General features: G+C 42.2%; 1 protein-coding gene across 2 annotated transcripts in view; it reads left to right on the forward strand.

Moving 5' to 3' along the window:
• Positions 1 to 360: 360 nt before the first annotated feature.
• CHRNE (cholinergic receptor nicotinic epsilon subunit) overlaps positions 361 to 22548 on the forward strand; it is a 51680-nt gene continuing 29492 nt past the window's right edge. For both annotated transcript variants that reach the window (XM_073622986.1, XM_073622987.1), the window contains exons 1-4: positions 361 to 568; positions 11156 to 11292; positions 12743 to 12787; positions 17042 to 17151. In XM_073622986.1, the coding sequence (XP_073479087.1) occupies positions 523 to 568; positions 11156 to 11292; positions 12743 to 12787; positions 17042 to 17151 (338 nt within the window). In that variant the 5' untranslated portion in view covers positions 361 to 522. The remainder of the gene's footprint in view (positions 569 to 11155; positions 11293 to 12742; positions 12788 to 17041; positions 17152 to 22548) is intronic.

Here is a 22548-nt window from a genome sequence, read left to right on the forward strand (position 1 = left end):
AAATTCAAAAACCTAAAACACCAGAGTAGGGTTTCCTATTTTCAAACAAGTGACAGCTACAGTTAAGATTTGATGAGATTTAATATTTTCATTCACGTGGCTAAAACAAAGGTTCTTCGCCTTGTGTAAAGTTTTATGAATTAAGCCTATTGTGTATATATGATATTCAGAAGCGATTTCCCATCATTTTTTAGGCTGGAAAAGTCTGGGGATTCAGTAGACCAATTACAATAAGTTTCAACAGCTTTATGAACATAGACAGTGTGTGGACAGGTCAACAAACATGAAACCATGAAAAGGTTAATAGAGGGGTCTTTAACTGGCAATAATTGGTGACAGCTGCATGCAATCCTTGTCAGTGGGGACTGAGCTCTCGGAGGGCGACGGAGGGAGACTCTGAAGATGATACTGTCTTCCATACGGAAATAACACATCCCATCTTTAAATATCTCCAAGCTTACTAGGCTCTCTTTGCTGCTGGCCCTTTGGAAAGAGACAAGCTCAGAAGCTGACAGTCTAAAGATGGGCGTCCAGCTTCCCTTCTGGTTTCTACTTCCTCTCCTGTGCTGTAAGTCTGCTGTTTACCTAATGCATGTCTGTCTGTTTGTGTCTTAGCCTAAGGTTCTGGTTTGCGGTTTAGTGAGCCGTTGGCTTGTAGATTAAAGGATCAGTCTGCCTAAAACTGACACTTGTGCTGTGGGCAGCAGCTGGGGACATAAACTACCTAACAATATGTTATGGCTGTGAGCTCTCTGGATTCGCGTCCTTGTGTCCAAACACATAATGTGACCGTTATGACTTTGCCTGGGTGTATTTGTAGTACTTATGTTGAGCGCAACAAGAAACTCTACAAGGTGGGTGGGAACAGCCAAATCAAGAGCATAGCCAGGAATTACAGCAAGGGGGTCTTGCCACAAGAGACAGAAGAAGAGACCTATACCTTCTTCCAATCGACTCTATCTGTAACTGAAGTATCTTTTTTCTGAAGTGACCCATTCAAACTCAATGCAACCCTTTTAAAGTAAGAAAATGGAGGCTGCCCACTGATCTGGCTGCATTTCTGATTCTCTGGCTTTGATACTTTGAGTTACAGGCTCTGAAGTAGGCAGATAAGAACTTTTCTCAGACTTTCCTGATCTGCATAATAGGTCCTGGTCAGTGACTTCAAGTATTGAAAACAGTGGGGCCAGCATTTCATGCCTGGCAATTAGGATATACGTATACCAGGCCTTCACACCTTGTTGGACATCACATTCCAAACCCATGAATATTAGTATCCAGTCAGTCCATCCTTTGCGGCTATCATTGGCCCCACTCTTCTGGGAAGGCTTTCCACATGTTGGATGAGAAGACCTGACATGTTATTTGTGGTTCAATCCATTCTACAGGTGTTCGTGTTAGGTAGTATTGAGGTCAGGGCCATGTGCAGACCACTAAAGTTCCCCTACACCAAACTCATCCACCAATGTCTTTATAGAGTTGGCTTTACACACAGGGGCACAGTCATGTGGAACATATAAGGACCTTCCCCAAACTGTTACCACAGTGCGGGCAGAACACAATTATCAAAAATGTCTTTATGTACTATATTTGGTCAAAAGAGATTGCTTGGCTATGTGCTTGATGTCCAAAAGTAATGTCCAACTTGTTCGTGCAAGTTTGAAGGTCACAAACTTTGGCTGTATACTGTATTTTCTAAAAGGTTAATAAGATTGGTTCACTTCACCCTACGTGTATACCAGGGTGAAATGCTCTGCAGGGAGCACAGAAGTTGCAATGTTCTTCCAGAGGAAAGACTAAAGCCCCCACCCATAGATGGCTCAAATTTAGAATGTTCAGCCCACAAGAGAGAGAGAGAGAGAGAGAGAGAGAGAGAGAGAGAGAGAGAAAAAAGATTCCCACATCTACGCTAACAGTGTGTTTCAAGGAAATATACATTTTATGTATTCCGGCAGCCGTGGCACCCATGGCTTCTGGTACTGACAAATAGGGACGGCATCTGATAAGATGCAGTGACAGTTCACCCAATAATTTTTAATCCAGCTCAGTCAATTTTTCAATCAACTTTTGGCAAGCTGGGGGTATTTGCAGGGCCATCCATGGCTTGAATTTAGACCGATTTAGCAGAAATTGCCCACAATTCGAGCCTTCTATGGGAGCCATATTTCCATGAACCCAAAAACTTCAGCCAAGGGTTGGGAAGGAGAGTCCGAGAGTTAGTTCTTCATACCAAAATTAATGCAGTAATATGCATCGTGCTGACAAGCTTGCACTGACCATTTCAACGTGAAAGAGTCATTGATTTAATATTTAATATTGATTTAATATATCATTCGGATGGTTCACTTACTGCCTCTGATTGACAGTTCATCACTGGACAAGCTCTGGACATAATTATTGTCTCAACAAACTATTTATTCTTCTGATCTTGGATCTCTAGTGTGGATTGACTCTACAAATTGCACAGACTGCATAATTTGGAATTACAGTATCCCCCTGAGTGCTAGCATTTTTCTTTGGATATTTCTCTTACAGTAAAGAACCCTCTACGCAGTTTAAGGTTAAACCTCTTTTCTTCTAATTTTAGTGAGCGGCCACATGTCTTATTCAACTCCCTTCCACAGAAAAGTTTTGTCCCTATTGTGGGGTCACCAGTATGGTATTTGTACATTGAAATCATTTCCCCTCTCAAGCATCTCTTCTCCAGAGAGAATAAGTTCAGTGCTCATAACCTTTCCTCATAACTAAGATCCTCCAGACCCTTTATTAGCTTTGTTGCCCTTCTCTATATTTGCTCCATTTCCAGCACATCCTTCCTGAGGACTGGTGCCCAGTACTCTAGGTGTGGCCGGACCAGAGTCTTGTAGAGTGGGAGAATTATCGCTTTATCTCTTGAGTTAATCCCCTTTTTTATGCATGCCAATATTCTGTTTGCTTTGTTAGCAGCCAATGCTGAGCCTATCATCTACTAGATCCCCCAGGTCCTTTTCCATTGACTCCTCCAGAGGTTCTCCCCCCAGTGAATAGCTTGAATTCATATTTTTGCCACCCAAAGGCATTATTTTAAAATGTTTTCACATTAAACCTCATTTGCCATATAGATGCCCACCCCATTATTTGTTCAGATCTACTTGTAAGGTTTCCACATCCTGCAGAGAAGTTATTGCCCTGCTTAGCTTAGTATCGTCTGCAAATACAGAGATTGAACTGTTTACCCCATCCTCCAGGTCGCTTATGTTATATTGTTATTTGCACAGTATACTGTGTTATATTGCTATTTGTATACTGTGTTTTATTGTTATGTTATCTATGTTATGCTGTCTAATATATTATGTTATATTGTTATGTTATTTATGTTATATTGTTGTTAAGTTATTTATGTTATATTGTTATATTTTATTGTTGTTATGTTATATTGTTATTAGGGTTGTCCCGATACCGATACTAGTATTCGTACTTGTACTTGTACTCGGGCAAATGCTCCCGATGCTTCCGCCGATACCTGGAAGTCAGCTGTGATCGGCGCATGGGGGAGTTACAAGATTCTCCCCCAGTGGCTTTCAGCAGCTTTAGTGACATACAGCGGTGATCGGACACCGCTGACTGTCACTGCATCCTCCTTCATGCCCCCTCCGTTCCTCTGTCCCCCTCTGTTCCTCTGTCCCCCTCTGTTCCTCTCTCCTTCCCTGTGTCTCTCCGCTGTCCCCTCCGTTCTGCTGTGTCTCTCCGCTGTCCCCCTCCGTTCCTCTCTCCTTCCCTGTGTCTCTCCGCTGTCCCCCTCCGTTCCTCTCTCCTTCCCTGTGTCTCTCCGCTGTCCCCCTCCGTTCCTCTCTCTTTCCCTGTGTCTCTCCGCTGTCCCCTCCGTTCTGCTGTGTCTCTCCGCTGTCCCCCTCCGTTCCTCTCTCCTTCCCTGTGTCTCTCCGCTGTCCCCTCTGTTCCTCTCTCCTTCCCTGTGTCTCTCCGCTGTTCCCCTCCGTTCCTCTCTCCTTCCCTGTGTCTCTCCGCTGTCCCCCTCCGTTCCTCTCTCCTTCCCTGTGTCTCTCCGCTGTCCCCCTCCATTCCTCTCTCCTTCCCTGTGTCTCTCCGCTGTCCCCTCCGTTCCCCTCTCCTTCTCTGTCCCCTCCGTTCTGCTGTCTCTCTCCGCTGTGTGTATGGACAGAGTCAGCTGACTCTGTCCATTCACATAACTGAAACATTGTAATCTCCTGTGATTACGATGTGTCAGTTTATGAATGGAGAGGAGCCGCTGTCTTCTCTCCATTCATTGTCAGTGCAGCTGAGGCTGCAGAGAAAGGGACTGGGGAATCTCTATCCTTGGTCTCTTTCTTTGTCTCAAGGGGGAGATATCAGAGGTCTGTTAAGACTCCTGATATCTCACCAAAGCCCCCCAACAGGGCTGATTAAAAAAAAACAAATAAAAAAAAAACAAAAAACATATAATTGTAAAAAATAAAAATTGTAAAAAAAAAACAAAAAAACACACACACATACACCGTTCACCCCCCCCCCCCCCCCCCCCGCAAAAAAAAAGAAAGCACTGTTAAAAAAAAAAAAAAAACACTGTCACGTGACATTAAAAAAAAAGTATCGGTAATCGGTATCGGCGAGTACTTGAAAAAAAGTATCGGTACTTGTACTCGGTCCTAAAAAAGTGGTATCGGGACAACCCTAATTGTTATATACAGGACTGTGCAGAGGTTTTAGGCAGGTGTGGAAAAATGCCGTAAATGAAGAATGCTTTCAGAAATAGAAGTGTTTATAGTTTATTTTTATCAATTAAAAAAATGGAAAGTAAATGAACAGTAGAGAAATCCAAATCAAATCAATATTTGTTGTGACTGCCCTTTGCCTTCCAGACAGCATCAATTCTTCTAGGCACACTTGCATATACGGTTTTTGAAGGAACTCAGCAGGTAGGTCGTTCCAAACATCTTGGAGAACGAAGCACAGATCTTTTGTGGATGTCGGCTGCCTCAGATCCTTCTGTCTCCTCATGCAATCCCAGACATATTCCGTGATGTTGAGATCAGGGCTCTGTGGGGGCCAAACCATCACTTACAGGACTCTTTGTTCTTCTTTACTTTGAAGATAATTCTTAATGACTTTGGCTGTATGTTTGGGGCCGTTGCCCTGCTGCAGAATAGATTTGGGGCCAATCACACACACCAATGGTATGGCATGATGGATAAGTATCTGCCTGTATTTCTCAGCATTGGGGACACCATTTATCCTGACCAAATCTCCAACCCCTTTTTCAGAAATGCAGCCCCAAACTTGCAAGGAACCTCCACCATGCATCACAGTTGCCTGCAGTTGCCTGCAGACTCTCATTATTGTGCCGCTCTCCAGCCCTTCATAAACAAACTGCCTCTTGCTACAGTCAAACATTTCACATTTTGACTCATTAGTCCAGAGCACCTGCTGCCGTTTTTCTGCACCCCAGTTCCTTTGTTTTCGTGCATAGTTGAGTTGCTTAGCCTTGTTTCCACATCTGATGTATGGCTTTTTGGCCTGCAATTTCTCCATGAAGACCTCTTCTGGCCGGACTTCTCCAGACAGTAGATGAGTGTACTTGGGTCCCACTGGTTTCCGCCAGTTCTGTGCTGATGGTGCTGCTGGACATCTTCCAATGTGGAAGGGAAATAAGCATAATGCTGCATTATCTGTTGCATTAGGTTCCTTGATCGACCACTGTGTCTACGGTCCTCAACGTTGCCCATTTCTTTGTACTTCTTCAAAAGAGCACAGGTTTCTATCTCAGTCTGCTTTGAAATCTTTGCCTAGGAGAGACCTTGCTAATGAAGTTATAGGTACCTTGTGCACCTGATGGGCTTGGATCCTAGTCTGAACATGCCCGAGCTCATCACTGATCACCAATGAGCTATCCCTGCCTGCTTGTGACCCTGACCTTTTGCGTGTTCTCTGTCTATCCTTGTCTGCTAGTCACCCTGACCTTTGACTTATCTCCTTACTATCCCTTGTTGTCCTGGGCTGCTGCTTCCTCTCTATCCTCCTGTAGCCTACCGTGAGCATGAGCTGGGAGACCCTGAGGACCTGGAACCAGTTGCAGCGCAGTCCATCTTCACCACTAGAGGCTCTGGTGAACACCTGCTGGCTCTTAGACTCCGCTCCCTGGGGAATCTTATGCTCTCACACCCCCTTTCTCACCTCCCTTGAGATAGAGGGGGTGAGAGAGAGAGGGGGTGAGGGAGAGGGTCAGAGAGAGAGGAGAGGACTCCGCTATCCCACCATACTACACTAGTAAACCCCCCAAAATTACAGCTTACCGATGCCTGTAATGTACCTGGGTGCTATCAGAAGGGTTCCCTGATCCCTGCATTATCTGTGGTGAAGGAGTCAGTGCTTTGTCGTGTCATGTAATATTACAGACTGCTTTCACCTTTCCTGCCTGTTTTGGCCCTGGCCTTGTTGATGGGGAAATCAAGCAATTTTCTTTCCTTTCGCTACAGGTGGACGGAAAGAAAATCAAATCATCTATGAGCTGCTTTAGAGGGGACGCCTATGTTGACTCTGATGAAAGGGGAGACTCTGATGTAAAGGGGGCTGAGGAGGCCTGTAATTTCCTTGCTTTGTTCTACTGAAGTTCTTTCTTTGTTGCTCTGAATATTATGATGCTGATTACAAAAAAAGCCCCAGGTAAAACATATTAATAAAGTGTAAAAATAAACTCCGCGCAAAAAATAGTAAAAAACGCAGATGAGAAAAATATTGTTGAAGCTGCTCCCCTGATTGCACAAAGTGTTCAATAGAGATTGGTATTAAATAGGGGGCGCTAGTGAATAAACTAATGAAAATAGCAATAGTGAAAAAACTGATAATAGAACAATTAACTAAGTGAAATAATAACAAATAAAAACTACAAAAATACAAATACTAATTTACAAAGATGATAATGTGTATAACATTGGTGGTAAGTCACAACATTGGACAACAGTGGTAATAGTAAAATCCCAATTGTACAAAAAAAACACAATTCTATTGCAGACAGAGTGATTTTCTAGATGTATATAATATCTTCTGTGTAGAGAGTGGGAATTTCTTCACCAAGGAGTAAAAATGACACCCCACAGTGCTAAGTAGAAAATCTGCTTACCAGATACAGTTGACTTCTTTAATTAAAAAGAAAGTCATGAGGATTGTGCCTGCTCACATATGGAGACTGTATATCAATGGGCAAAAAGCTTCCTCCCCGGAGGGTTTAACCATGGGACATAGAAAAAACAATGGATACTTCCATAGTGTGATACAGTTTATTAAAAAAAATTAAAAGCACATAGTATAGCCAAATGGCCGCTTACATGTGTTGTACAGATGAGTGAGCAGCCTCAGTTCTGGGTAGGCACCAACACATGTATGCGGCCATTTGGCTATACTATGTGCTTTAAATTTTTTTAATAAACTGTATCACGCTATGGAAGTATTCATTGCTTTTTCTATGTCCCATGGTTAAACCATCCGGGGAGGAAGCTTTTTGCCCATTGATATACAGTCTCCATATGGGAGCAGGCACAATCCTGCACAAGCGCTCATGACTTTCTTTTTAATTAAAGAAGTCAACTATATCTGGTAAGCAGATTTTCTACTTAGCACTGTGGGGTGTCGTTTTTACTCCTTGGTGAAGGAATTCCCACTCTCTACACAGAAGATATTATATACATCTAGAAGATCACTCTGTCTGCAATAGAATTGTGGTTTTTATGTGCAATTGGGATTTTACTATTACCACTGTTGTCCAACGTTGTGACTTACCACCAATGTTATACACATTATCATCTTTGTAAATTATTATTTGTATTTTTGTAGTTTTTATTTTTTATTATTTCACTTAGTTAATTGTTCTATTAGCAGTTTTTTTCACTATTGATATTTTAATTACGGTATTTTTTTCAGTAGTGCCCCCTATTTATTACCAAAACATATTTATACAATTTTATTCATTCATTTATAAATCTGAGGTTTTTTTTTTTGGCCCATGAATATTTGTAAAATCTATGATGTGGCCCTTGTACTAGAAAAATTGGAACCCTCTATTGTACACGTTGAAAAAAATCTAATGAGAGAGAAACCTTGCTGCAAATATCATAACCAAAAATTGAACAAGGAAAACTGCCAAATGCCAAAGCCCACAAATAAAACTCTCACCCCGCGCTTAAATATAAATCATTATAAATAGATGTATCCTGCCTCATTAAATAGTAAGTGAGGCAACTGCAAGCATACAAATAACAATTGCATACTAAGAGGAGTATTTTATAAATAATCTGCATAGCTGTCCATCCATCCAAACAGCATGTAAATTCCTTTTGTGTGAATGAGACAAAATCAAATATTCTCCTGCTATATTCTCTGCAGATCGAATATGTGAATGGGGAAAACATTGCGTTATGGCCACTAGATTGCGCTGCCCATGATAGGAAATAAGTATGTTCCTCAGCTCCACCTAGTGGCCATAATGCAGCATTTTCTCCATTCACACATTCGATCTGCAAAGCTTAAAGCCTGAAGACATTTGATTTTGCCCCATTCATATGGATTCAATTTACATGCAATTTTTTTTTTATAAAAGCTGGCAAAAACTGTGACCTGTAAGTATTTGATGAGGTCTACTTTGCTGTATCAGTGTGAAAACATATGTGGGGGCAAAAAAAATACCTCTGCCCAAAATAAAAAAAAACAAATGCATTAGATCTTTGCAGTATATTCACATTCTCCCACATTTTGTCTCTTTAAAATGCTAATCCAAAAAAAAAACAATAAATCTCGATCTGTCAGAAATATAATGAGCTCCTAATGTTCTGTTTGGGCTGACAACCCAGTCAGCATTGTCAGCCCTGCCTGCTGGATTATGTAGCACCTAACCCCCCACTCTCTGTCCCTCTACACATTTGTACAGTACAATCTTAACTTCCAATAGCCTTTCCTTACTGTGTGTAGGCAAAGGGCTCTTGGGAGATGTAGTTCTGGGGAGTCTTCGTCAATAGAAATTGACCTGCTGCTGCAAGAGTTTTACAAGCCTGGTTCTCAACTACCAGGCCGTTGTCCACATCTGGACCACCGCTTCCCTCCTCATGGGACTTCAGCTAGCTGCCGATGCTCTAACCTCCCACAATGCCTTCTAGCTTTCATAGTGCCACCCAACCTCTCACCGGTCAGCCCCCTGACCCTCTAGGACCCTTCAGTTCCCACAGTGCCCTCCAACCCTGGGCTGGGACAAGGGGTGGACAAGAGGGGCACAGCAGAGCAAAGGGGCAGAGTTTGGACATAGGGTTGTAAACCCTTTCTAATGCATGCTTCAACTGTTGACAAGGGGGCATGGTTCTTCATCCTTGCTCTGGGCGTTAGATGGACCTGTCCTGGTACTGCTCCAACCTCCCATAGGACCCCACAGTTCCCAACATACCTTCCAGCTTGCTGCAGAGCTTCCAGCTCCCCATATGCCCCCAACAGAGTCCCACAGTGCTTCCCAACCCCTACTATGCTCTCAAGTCTCCCAGATTTCCCCTGCAAAGCCAGCTCCAGAGAAACCATCCCACATAGTTGCTCCCTCCAGAAACCTCCTCCTCTACAGGTCCAGCAAGTCACCTACAGAGTTCCCAGACCCCTCCCAGAACCTTCATTCCCAGCGACAATGACACCCAGCCCCATCCAAAGCTTTCTAACCTTTCAATGCACATTTATCATTCCCATATTTTTATTTTGAGTATAAGCTTTTCCTAAAATGTTGGGGCATTAGAGGTTTGGAAAGAATTTACTGGGCCCTGGTCTCCATAAGGTCTCCCATAAGGGTGAGAAGCACTGATCTAGAAGGAGAAAGGAAGGTTCCATCATAAGTTTGGGCCCTGGCTTGACATACCCTTTAGGAACTGAATGTTTTATGATGCAGAGTGTTTTAAGCACAGTCTTGGTCCAAGATGGTCTCTTGTTTTGGTGGTGAGAAGTCAAGTATAGACTTTGAAGGGATAGATTTAGTGTTAGGGGTGGTAAGTTTTATCTTTATACCTTTGGGTGACGGTAAATGTCTTTTCAAAAGAGTAACTACAAAGCACAGCAATGCACCATGAAGCTCACTGCAATGCACAGTAATGCACTACCTCAAAAAAGGGTTCATGCCTGTTTTCCAGTCTGTTGGCTGCCCATTCAAATTGATGGTTTGCTTTAATGCAACGCATGTTATCGTGCAACATGAGTTAACGCAACACAAAAGATAAGATAGGTGTGAATTCCCCAATGAATCAGGTGGCTGTGAGGATCAGCCTGTGTCTCCTACAGCAGATCACATGACCAAGGACCTGGGTCTTGAAATGTGTAGACAGCAATGGGAAGGGCTCCAGATCAACATCTTCTGCAGTAAGGCCCCTTTCACACTGGGGTGGTGGGGGCGTCGGTGGTACAACAGCGCTATTTTTAGCGCTGCTGTACCATCGTTCTTGCAGCTGTATTCGACCGCTAGCGGTACGGTTTTAACCCCCGCTGGCGGCCGAAAAAGGGTTAAAATCCCTCGTACAGCGTGGCTATAGCCGCGGTATTGCCTCGGTATAGCCGCGCTGTCCCATTGATTTCAATGGGCAGGAGCGGTGAATACACCGCTCCTTCACCGCTCAAAAAAAGCGGTTTGCAGGACTTTTTTCACCGTCCTGCCTGCGCACCGCTTCAGTGTGAAAGCCCTCGGGCTTTCACACTGAACAAACAGCGGAGGCTGTTTAGGGGCGGTTTGCAGGTGGTATTTTTAGCGCAATACCGCCTGCAAACCACCCCAGTGTGAAAGGGGTCTAAAGGTAAGAATTTCAACCCTTCAGTTATTTTCTGCCTATCCATGCATCCACACTGTTAACATTTGAGCCTATGTCCATTTTGGCTGAAAAAATACTTAGTAACCCATAAAACACAAGTGAATATGCATTCACATTTGCCTGGAGTTTGGTATTCTGGGTATACCCCACTCTGCCCCACTACCAATCTGCAACAGTTGAAGAAGGATATGTCATCTCCCATGAACTCCCAATGGGTACCTTATTAATTGCCACTAAGTTTTACAAAATATTAGGTTCAGTTAACAGCCTTCTTGCCTTCCTCTGCCTAGGGGGTGGAGATTTGTCCATTATGCCTGCTGATTGGCTGTTCCTTTGTCTATTAGATTCACTGGCCAGTGAGGAGCTTCAGCTGTTAAAAGACTTGTTTTCAAACTACGACAAACAAGCTCGTCCCGTCAAATCCATCCATGACATCATCGAAGTTCGTCTGAAACTCACGCTGACCAACCTCATCTCCCTGGTAAGTCTGCGAGGTTAAAAAAGTGTGTGTGTATGTGTGTGTATGTATATGTATATATATATATATATATATATATATATATATATATATATATATATACATACACACACACACACGCATAAATGTACATAAATGTAGCCTATAAGACATATATATTTTCCTTCTCCTTATTTAGCTTGTTTAACTTACTGGGGTTGATTTACTAAAGGCAAATAGACTGTGCACTGCAAGGGCAGTTGCTCCAGAGCTTAGTAGATGAGGTAAAGCTTCCCTTTGCAAAGAATACCCAATCACATGCAAGGAAAAACAGCATTTTTGCTTGCACAGGATTGGATGATAGAAATCAGCAGAACTTTCCGTCATTTCAGAGCTTCCCCCTCAGATCTAGAGCAACTGCTCTTGAAGTGCACAGTATATTTGCCATAGTAAATCAACCCCACTGAGTCTTAGGAGGTCAGAGGTGAAAGGTCACCCATAGTCATGCATAACAGTGTCAAGTAACAGAGCTCTGTGAAGGACAGTTTGATATTGTTATGGTTACTTTATAGTTACTTTGGCGTTGGGAGACAGTTAGGTTTGCCACTTTTTTTTCAAACCCGAACACTTTAGTATACACTATAGGATTGTAACAGACCTGAAACACCTTTGGGCACTCCAAAGAGAATATTAATGCGGTACACATAGTGTCCCATCACCCTCCTGTCAGGCCCTGTTACGAGCCACATTCCTGTCTGAATAATGTGTCCAGGTTTCAGGCAGACTGAAACCCGGACATATGATTCAAAACCCAGACTGTCTGGGTGAATCCCGAACAGATGACCACCCTAGTGACAGTGCGTGCATGAATTCATGCAGTTACCCTCAGTTGGTCTCTCAGCTCACAGAGTCATCCCTAGACAAAACGAACACAACTGTGCATGAGGCTGGTCATACACTAGTAGATTTTTTAATGAAAGTTTGTGAAAAAACTCTCAGTACATTTAACAACTAGATGAGTGTGGTTGGAAAGTGCTTCAAAATTTTGTTTGCTTTTAACATTCGATTTTGGAGTGAATGGCCTTCCCCAAACGAGAACCACATTGACTGTTAGAAATGTGTTCATTCGAGAAAAAGTCTCCATCCTGCTCCTTCAGATATCCTGGTCACTACATTCGAAAAAAGAACGTTGATAAGACTCCACTAACAATTCGAAAACCAAATAAATTTAATTAAAATGAAACATTTTGAACACAACTGGACTAGCACATGGCCATCGTTAGATGGTAAGCTTCTCGAGGGCAGGGATTGATGTGATTGTGCAATATGGAAAGCACTGTGTAATTGGTCACCACTATATAAATAATAATAAAATAATTTAAAAAAAATGATTATTAGTAATAAAAATATACAGTATGTGTATATCATTTGCAACATTGTTAAACATTTTTTCTGGTTTTATTTCTATTGACAGAATGAGAAAGAGGAGACTATGACAACCAATGTGTGGCTCCAACTGGTAAGAGGAAAACTTTGGAATGAGGGCAGGGACTGATGTGAATGTACAATATACAGTATATGTGTAAAGTGCTGCGTAAAGTGACGCCGCTATATAAGTACCTGTAGTAAATAAATAACTGCAAACTTTACATTTTATTATCAGTCATTATTATTCTGCTCAAATAATGTGTACTATAGTTTAAAAAAAAATGATATTATTGTAGCTCATTAAATATCACTATAGTCTATATACTGTATATATTTCCAACGCATGTAAAAAAGTATTTTTTGCATAACCAGTTGCGCGCAGCGATCATGCTTGACTTTTCTCAGTCTCTGAGTGGAAGTTTACCAGTCTGTTCTTGATTGGTTGAATGTGTGCAGAAATGTGTAAAGTTTCCAAGATAGCCACTTGCCAACCGCAATGCGTATATATACAGTTAGGTCCATATAAATTTGGACACTGGCACAATTTGTTTTTTTTTCAGGTATTTACCATAAAATATTCAAGCTATAGTTATATAATGGATATGGGCTGAAAGTGTGCACTCTCAGGTTTAATTTGAGGGTATGTACATCCTAATCGGAGGAAGGGTTTAGGAATTACAGCTCTTAAGAATATCCACCCCCTTTTTCAAGGGGCCAAAAGTAATGGGACAATTAAATCAAAAGCTGTTTCATGGCCAGGTATGGGCTACTACTTCATTATTTCTTCATCAATTAAGCAGGTAAAAGGTCTGGAGTTGATTCTAAGTGTGGTATTTGCATTTGGAATCTAATGCGGTGAACCTACATCATGTGTTCAAAGGAGCTGTCCATGCAAGTGAAACAGGCCACTGTAAGGGTTCAAAAATGAAACAAATCCATCAGAGAGATAGCAGCAACATTAGGAGTGGCCAAATCAACAGTTTGGTACATTCTGAGGAAAGAAGAAAGCACTGGTGAGCTTAGCAACATAAAAAGGCCTGGACGTCCACAGAAGACAACAGTGGTGGATGATCGCAGGATCCTCTCTAAGGTAAAGAAAAACCAATTCACAAAATCCAGACAACTGACGGACACCACCAGTAGGTGTGCAGATCATTGTCAAAGTCTACAACCAAGAGAAAACTTCACGAGAGCATATACAGAGGGTTCACCACAAGGTGCAAACCATTCATAAGCCTGAAGAATAGAAAAGCTAGATTAGACTTTGCCAAAAAAAATCTAAAAAAGCCAGACCAATTCTGGAAAAGCATTCTTTCTATAGATGAAACTAAAATTAATTGTTACTAGAATGAGGAAAAGAAAAAATGTGGAGAAGGCTTGGAACAGCTCATGATCCAAAGCACACAACGTCATCTGTAAAACATGGTGGAGGCAGTGTGATGGCATGGGCATGCATGGCTTCCAGTGGCACTGGGTCATTGGTGTTTATTGATGATGTGACAGAAGACAGAAACAGCCGGATGAATTCTGCAGTGTTTAGAGATATGTGGTTAGCCCACATTCAGCCAAATGCAGCAAAGTTGATTGGACGGCGCTTCACAGTACAGACGGACAATGATGCAAAACACACTGCAAAAGCAACCCAAAAGCTTTTGAAGGAAAAGAAGTGGAATAGTCTGCAATGGCCGAGTCAATCACCTGATTTCAAACCAAGTGAGCACGCATTTCACTTGCTGAAGGCAAAACTAAAGGCAGAAAGACCCACAAACAAAGAACAACTGAAGACAGCTTCAGTTAGAGCCTGGCAAAGCATCAGAAAGGAGGAAACCCAGTCTTTGGTAATGCCCATGGGTTGCAGACTTCAGGCAGTCATTGCCAGTAAAGGATTCTCAACAAAATATTAAAAATTAACATTTTATTTATGATTATATTCCATTTGTCCAATTACATTTGAGCCCCTGAAAATGGGGAGAATGTGTATAAAAATGGTTGCGGTTCCTAAAATTTGTACTTGATATTTATGTTCAACCCCTTCATTTGGATTGTTGTTTTAATTTTATTCTGGTGGCATACATATCCAAAAGTATGATAACTGTGCCTGTTTCCAGATATATATGGACCTAACTGTATGTTGTGGTTTGCAAGTGGTTTACCGGGGTTATGGCTGAAGCTATCAGCCATAACCCTGTATTGTTTTTTCAACCGGCGGTTGGTGTCTCTTCAAAGCATTCCGAGCGTCTCATGAGCCTCTGGAATGCTTTCAGAAGCAGCGGGAGGGGACGTCCCCCTCCCGCTGCTGGCCGGTGTTTCTCGGGCTTACCGTTAATGCCGATTCGCCCGAGAAATGATCTGGCGGTGCGGCCGGCTGCTCCCACAGGTGATCAAAGAGTAGATCCTCTTTGATCGATTCTATGGCCTTGGAGGACCAGAGCAACGTTTTTTATCTTTTGCTTTTAAAGGTAAAGAAGAGATTTGGGGTCTTTTTGACTGCAGATGTCTCCATTAAGAGGACCGGTCATCCTTATCTCTATTACAAGGGATGTTTACATTCCTCGTAATAGGAATAAAAGTGATTAAAAAAAAAGAGACAGTGTAAAAAAATAAATAAAAAAATGGAAGTAAAATAAATAAGAAAATAAAAATTTAAAGCACCCCCATCCCTCCGTACTCACGCACAGAATCAAACGCATGCGTAAGTCACACACACATATGTAAACAGTGTTCACACCACACATGTGAGCTATCGCCATGAACATTAGAGTGGGAGCAATAATTCTAGCGCTAGACCTTCTCTGTAACTCTAAACAGGTAACCTGTAAAGGCGTTTAAATTATTGCCTTTCCAGGAGTGTACGCAATTTTTAAAGCGTGACATTTTAAGTATCTATTCACTCGGCGTACCATCATCATTCACATTATACAAAAAAATTGGAGTATATATTGTGTTTTATTTTTTTTAATTCATTAAAATGTAAAGTGACATAAAAAAGTTCAAAAATTGTGACATAAAAAAATTCCATCGATCGCCATTTTATTCTATAGGGTCTCTGCTAAAAAAAAAAAAAAGTATAATGTTTAGGGGTTCTAAGTAATTTTCTAGCAAAAAATAATGATTTAAACTTGTAAACAAAGAGTGCCAGAAAAAGCCTGGTCAGCAAGTGGATAGGGGGACACAATTTCAACCTTTAAATATATAAAGGGTATGAATAAAGGTTAAGTAGGGCAGTATGTTCAATATAAAGCTGAGCTCAGGAACACGGAGACATGACCTCAAGATAGCAGGGGGAAAGTTTAACACTAACTTTAGAAAATATTATTTTACCAAAAAAGTAGTTGATGCTTTAAATAGACTTCCAGAAGAGGTAGACAGTTGATCAACAGTAAGACGGCTTTCACACTGAGCCGCGGGGGGGCGCAGGCGGTAAAGCGGTGCTATTTTTTAGCGCCGATTTACCATCGTTTTAGTGGCGCTATTCGGCCGCTAGTGGGGCAGTTTATTACACGTGCATTAAAGGGTAATTCCACTTTCATGGGAAAAAAAAAATAGCAAATAAAAAAAAAAAAATAATTTTAATAGTGTATACAATTGTAACACAAGTCATATTGTAATTGAATGTTATGAAAAATGATCTTTCCTTTTGAATCTGCAGCTGCTGTCATTTTCTGTAAGATGCAATATGGCCACCTGGAGGCGTTCTGTACACAAAAGGTGTACAGAACGCCCCCTAGAAATGTAATTTCCTGCTTGCGTGATTGACTCACTGATTTTCCCAGGAGTCTACACTGATATAAGTCAGATTTTTAGCATCCCCTGCAACAAAAATTTTATTTCTGATGAGATACTCCGAAAGCAAAATCACGTATAAAGGGATGCAGACCTTTGCGACTTTCCTCATTAGAGCTCTGCAGGTGCAGCAGCTGAAGGGTAATTATAAAACTACTTCCATACAGATTCATTGAGAACATGGACACAGACAAACACACAGGGATTTCTTCAGAATAACAAAAGGTAGGAATCTGCAACAAAGTTTTTTAAAATGCTTGCAATGAACATAGATCACACAGGGGGTGTAGTTACTCTTTAAACACCAATCTGGTGAATCTCCAACCTGCGTACGGAATACCAACATCAAAACATTAAATAGCAAGTGTGTAAAAATGTCCAGGTCACGTCAGAATTTATTTCAGGCAATCCTTACTCAAAATGTCTAATTACTATAAGGGCACCATTGCTTCTCTCAGTCCTTTCAGTATGGTCTGACCTTTGGACCTTCAGTACATCAGACCTGATTGCCGCACAGTTTACAGTATATTCTGGAAGTGTAAAATATCTTGATTTGTCCTAGGAATGGGATGACTACCGCCTCACGTGGAATGAGTCAGACTATGGTGGGATACAAGTCTTACGGGTTTCACCTGACATGGTCTGGTTGCCTGACATCGTTTTGGAAAACAAGTAAGTAAAAGTTAAAAGGTCTTCCAAAGCAACTTGGTTCTCAAAATGTTCAGCAAAACGTCCTTCAGGACAGGCTGTCTGTTTTGGCTTCCAGATTTATTTTCAGATTTACTGAAAAGCTAATAGCAAACACTGAGGAATGCCACCAAGGCTGCTTGTTAGTTGTGGACTCGACCCTGTAGGGTGGCCTTTCTCAACCAGAGTTCAGTGGAACCCTATGGTTGTTAGAGGTTCCTTGAGCAATGAGCAATTTCTTCCTCTCAGGTAAGTTACCATTGACACCAATTGTCTTTTTAGCTATCTGTAATGCCGCGTACACACGACTGGACTTTCTGTCAGAATAGACTCCGATGGTCTTTCCGACGGAGTTCCCATGGAGTCTGCTGAAACGGACTTACCTACACACGATCACACCAAAGTCCGCTCGTTTAGAACGTGATCACGTACAACGGGACTAGAAGAAGGAAGTTCAATAGCCAGTAGCCAATAGCTGCCCTTGCGTCGTTTTTGGTCCGTGGGACTATCATACAGACGAGCGGTTTTCCCGATAGGAACTGATTCCATCGGAAAGATTTAAAACATGTTCTATTTCTAGGTCCGTCAGAATTTTAGAAAGAAAATGTGCGATGAAGCCCACACACTATCAGAATGTCCGACGGAATGATTCCGGTCGTGTGTACGCGGCATTAGAGGGGCATTCTTCCCACCAACCCTTAATTTAAGGAGCATTCTTCCTACTGTCCACCAATGTTAAAGATATTCTTCCCATTGGCCAACAATGTAAGGAACATTACTTCCACTGGTCCCCAATGTCGGAGGCATTCTTCCCACTGCCCACTAATGTCAGGGACATTCTTCCCACTGACCATCAATGTCAGGGACATTATTCCCACTAGCCATCAGTGTGAAGGAGATTCTTTCCACTGGCCAATAATGTCAGGGATATTCTTTCCCCTGAACAACACTAAAAGGGACATTTCTTCCACTTGCCATTAACATAAGGTGCATTCTGCCAACTGACCACTAATGACAGGGTGTCATGAACTGGATCCCCCGCTGGTGGCACCAGTGGCTGGTGGTGGTTCCTGGATCTGAAGAGTGTCCAAGAGTAGGTGACTCCCAGTAGCCAGCACATCCCAGCAATTATAACGTAGTCCCCACCTGGTGCTGGCTGCTTAGAGGGTATTTAGCCACTCCTCTAACATTCCACAGTGCCTCAGTGTTTTGCCTGTTTTCCCCTTGTGCCCAATCCTGCGCCCCATTCTGGCTCATTCCTTGCTCCTCAGCTTGATCCTGCTCTACTTATTGTGCAATCTGTACATAGCTTAATTAGTTAGTTAGCTAGTTAGGTAATTTTGCTTAGGGATTTGGATGTTTGTATTTATTGTTGTGCTGCTCACTTGTGGTGTTTCCCTAATAAATCAAATTTACTTTCATTAAAGGATACTTTCACCTTTGTCACCTTCGTCAATTTTTTTAAAATCACGGCCTTTCAGGGCTCCGCCAGGACACACCCGGTCATTCATTCACAGAGTTTTCTGAATGGGATAACTACAAGTCTCAATGAACTACCTGGGTGCTGTTGAGTGCTCTAGGTCAACGTTTCTCAACTCTGGTTCTCAAGGCGCCCCAACAGGTCATGCTTCCAGGCTTTCCATTATTTTGCACAGGTGATTTGATAAGTTTCATAGTTACATAGTATAGTTACATAGTAGGTGAGGTTTACAAAAAGACACAAGTCCATCAAGTACAACCTATGTGTGTGATTATATGTCAGTATTACATTGTATATCCCTGTATGTTGTGGTCATTCAGGTGCTAATCTAATGAAACTATCGATGCCCCCCGCTGAGACCACCGCCTGTGGAAGGGAATTCCACATGCTTGCCACTCTTACAGTAAAGAACCCTCTACGTAGTTTAAGGTTAATCCTCTTTTCTTCTAAAAATGGTCACTCATTAAAATTCTCCAGAGCGAATAAGTTCAGTGCTCTCAACCTTTCTTCATAACTAATATCCTCCAGTCCCTTTATTAGCTTTGTTGCCCTTCTTTGTACTCGCTCCATTTCCAGTACATCCATCCTGAGGACTGGTGCCCAGAACTGGACAGCATACTCTAGGTGCGGCCGGACCAGAGTCTTGTAGAGTGGGAGAATTAACGTTTTATCTCTGGAATTGATCCCTTTTTAAGGCATGCCAATATCCTGTTTGCTTTGTTAGCAGCAGCTTGGCATTGCATGACATTGCTGAGCCTATCATCTACTAGGACCCCCAGGTCCTTTTCCATCCTAGATTCCCCCAGAGGTTCTCCCCCCCCAGTGTATAGATTGCATTCATATTTTTGCCACCCAAATGCATTAGTTTACATTTTTCTACATTGAACCTCATTTGCCATGTAGGTGCCCATCCCATTAATTTGTCCAGATCTTTTTGCAAGGTTTCCACATCCTGCGGAGAAGTTATTGCCCTGCTTAGCTTAGTATTGTCCGCAAATACAGAGATTGACCAAATAAATAAATAGAATTGGTCCCAGCACAGAACCCTGGGGGACCCCACTACCCACCCCTGACCATTCCGAGTACTTCCCATTTATCACCACCCTCTGAACTCTCCCTTGTAGCCAGTTTTCAATCCATGTACTCACCCTATGGTCCATGCCAATGGACCTTATTTTGTTCAGTAAACGTTTATGGGGAACTATGTCAAATGCTTTTGCAAAATCTAGATACACCACATCTACGGGCCTTCCTTTATCTAGATGGCAACTCACCTCCTCATAGAAGGTTAATAGATTGGTTTGGCAAGAGCGATTCTTCATGAATCCATACTGATTACTGCTAATGATAGCATTCTCATTACTAAAATCTTGTATATAGTTCCTTATCATCCCCTCCAAGAGCTTGCATACTATTGATGTTAGGCTAACTGGTCTGTAATTCCCAGGGATGTATTTTGGGCCCTTTTTAAATATTGGTGCTACATTGGCTTTTCTCCAATCAGCTGGTACCATTCCAGTCAGTAGACTGTCAGTAAAAATTAGGAACAATGGTCTGACAATTACTTGACTGAGTTCCCTAAGTACCCTCGGATGCAAGCCATCTGGTCCCGGTGGTTTATTAATGTTAAGTTTCCCAAGTCTAATTTTAATTATGTCCTCTGTTAACCATGGAGGTGCTTCCTGTGATGTGTCATGAGGATAAACACTGCAGTTTTGGTTACTGAAGCCCCCCGATTTACTCGTGAAGACTGAGGAGAAGAATAAATTCAATACCTTCGCCATCTCCCCATCCTTTGTAACCAGAAGTTCTTCCTCATTCTTTATGGGGCCAATATGGTCTGTCCTCCCTTTTTTACTTTTTACATACTTAAAGAATTTCTTGGGATTTTTTTTGCTCTCCTCCGCTATGTGTCTTTCGTGTTCTATCTTAGCCGCCCTAATTGAATCCTTAAATTTCTTGTTGCATTCTTTATAAAGTCTGAAAGCTGATGATGATCCCTCAACCTTGTATTTTGTGAAGGCCTTCTCCTTTACTTTTATATGCATTTTTACATTAGAGTTAGTAATTCCCACAGCCGTTTCTTCTGAGGGAAATCCTGAAAACATGACCTGTTGGGGCGCCTTGAGGACTGGAGTTGAGAAACACTGCTCTAGGTAGTGCATTGTTTCTTTCTGACATTGTGTAACTGCCTGCCTGTATAAGGTACAGCTTATACTGACAGTCTGCAAGGGCCCTGCATTGAACACGCAATCTGCTGATCATGGGTGCAATGCTTTGCAGGCTCCTAGTAGAAAAAATAATAAATGTAAAGATGTAAATGTAAAACCTAAGGTGAATTTATCCTGGTCTAGTCTGGTGTTCTTTGTGCAGATCCACACATATCTGCTCACAGTCTACAGGATACCAGCACTTGATATCATAACACAAGGACATTCTTCCCACTGGCCACCAATATAAGGGGCATTTTTCCCACTGGCCACCAATGTAAGGGGCATTCTTCCCACTAACCACCATTGTAAGGGGCATTCTTACCACTGACCACCAATGTAAGGAGCATTCTTCCCACTAACCACCAATGTAAGGGGCATTCTTCTCACAGATTACCAATGTAAGGGGCATTCTTCCCACTGACACCAATGTAAGGAGCTTTATTTCCACTGGCCGCCAATGTAAGGGGCATTCTTCTCACTGGCCATCAAAGGGAGAGGAATTTTGTCAATAACCACCAATGTCAGGGACATTCTTCCCAATGGCCACCAATGTAAGGCATGTTCTTCCCCCTGACGAACAATGTGGGACATTCTTCCCAGTGGCCATCAAAGCGAAGGGCATTCTGCCAATAACTGCCAATGTCAGGGACATTCTGCCCACTGACCACCACACTAATGTACCGTGAGCTATAGATAAGGTAATTATTGATAAGGTTCGCTGAGACATGAACGTTTCTTTTAATGGTTGTTCTGTGTTAAAAAGGTTGAAAGGCTTTGATAGGGCCTTGCCTTGGTGGCAACCATGAGTGCCTCGGACCATCAAAAGCATTTGTTGCCAGATTTAGGGGTTTACCATTTTGCTAGCAAATCTTGATGTGAACAGCCAGAAGAGCAGAAATTGTAAGTCACAAGTGCTCTGCTTTTATTCATCGACTGATTTACCCTGAAGACCATGGTGAATCCCAGTGGGTTCAAGATTGAGAAAATGTCTCGCACTTGTTTTTCTGAGGAGAGCTCTGATTGTCCAAGAGCAATCAGAGATCTTCAGTGGAAGAAGATGAGGATAAGTAACAGCAGGAGTTTCCAGTGGCGGGTTCTTGGCACTAGTATCTTTAGGTGCAGGATAGTTAGTCTATGGCTATGAGCAGAAAAGAGGAGCATACAGACTAGAACTTATTTGAGCAAGGGCTGGCCCTAGGGTTAGTGTTAGGGTTACAAGGAGGGTTAGTGTTATGGTTACAAGGAGGGTTAGTGTTAGGGTTACAAGAAGGGTTAGTGTTAGGGTTACAAGGAGGGTTAGGGTTACAAGGAGGGTTAGTGTTAGGGATACAAGAAGGGTTAGTGTTAGGGTTACAAGGAGGGTTAGGGTTACAAGGAGGGTTAGTGTTAGGGTTACAAGAAGGGTTAGTGTTAGGGTTACAAGGAGGGTTAGAAGAAGGGTTAGTGTTAGGGTTACAAGGAGGGTTAGGGTTACAAGATGGGTTAGAGTACGGATTACAAGAAGGGTTAGTGTTAGGGTTACAAGGAGGGTTAGGGTTACAAGAAGGGATAGTGTTAGGGTTACAAGAGGGGTTAGTGTTAGGGTTACAAGGAGGGTTAATGTGAGGGTTACACTGAGCACTAAAGTACTAGAAAATGTACATCACTACAACGTAGGAAGGAGAGTTTGCATAAATATATTAAGCTGTT

This window comes from Aquarana catesbeiana, linkage group LG03 (genome assembly GCF_042186555.1).
Source record: "Aquarana catesbeiana isolate 2022-GZ linkage group LG03, ASM4218655v1, whole genome shotgun sequence".
NCBI lineage: Eukaryota > Metazoa > Chordata > Amphibia > Anura > Ranidae > Aquarana > Aquarana catesbeiana.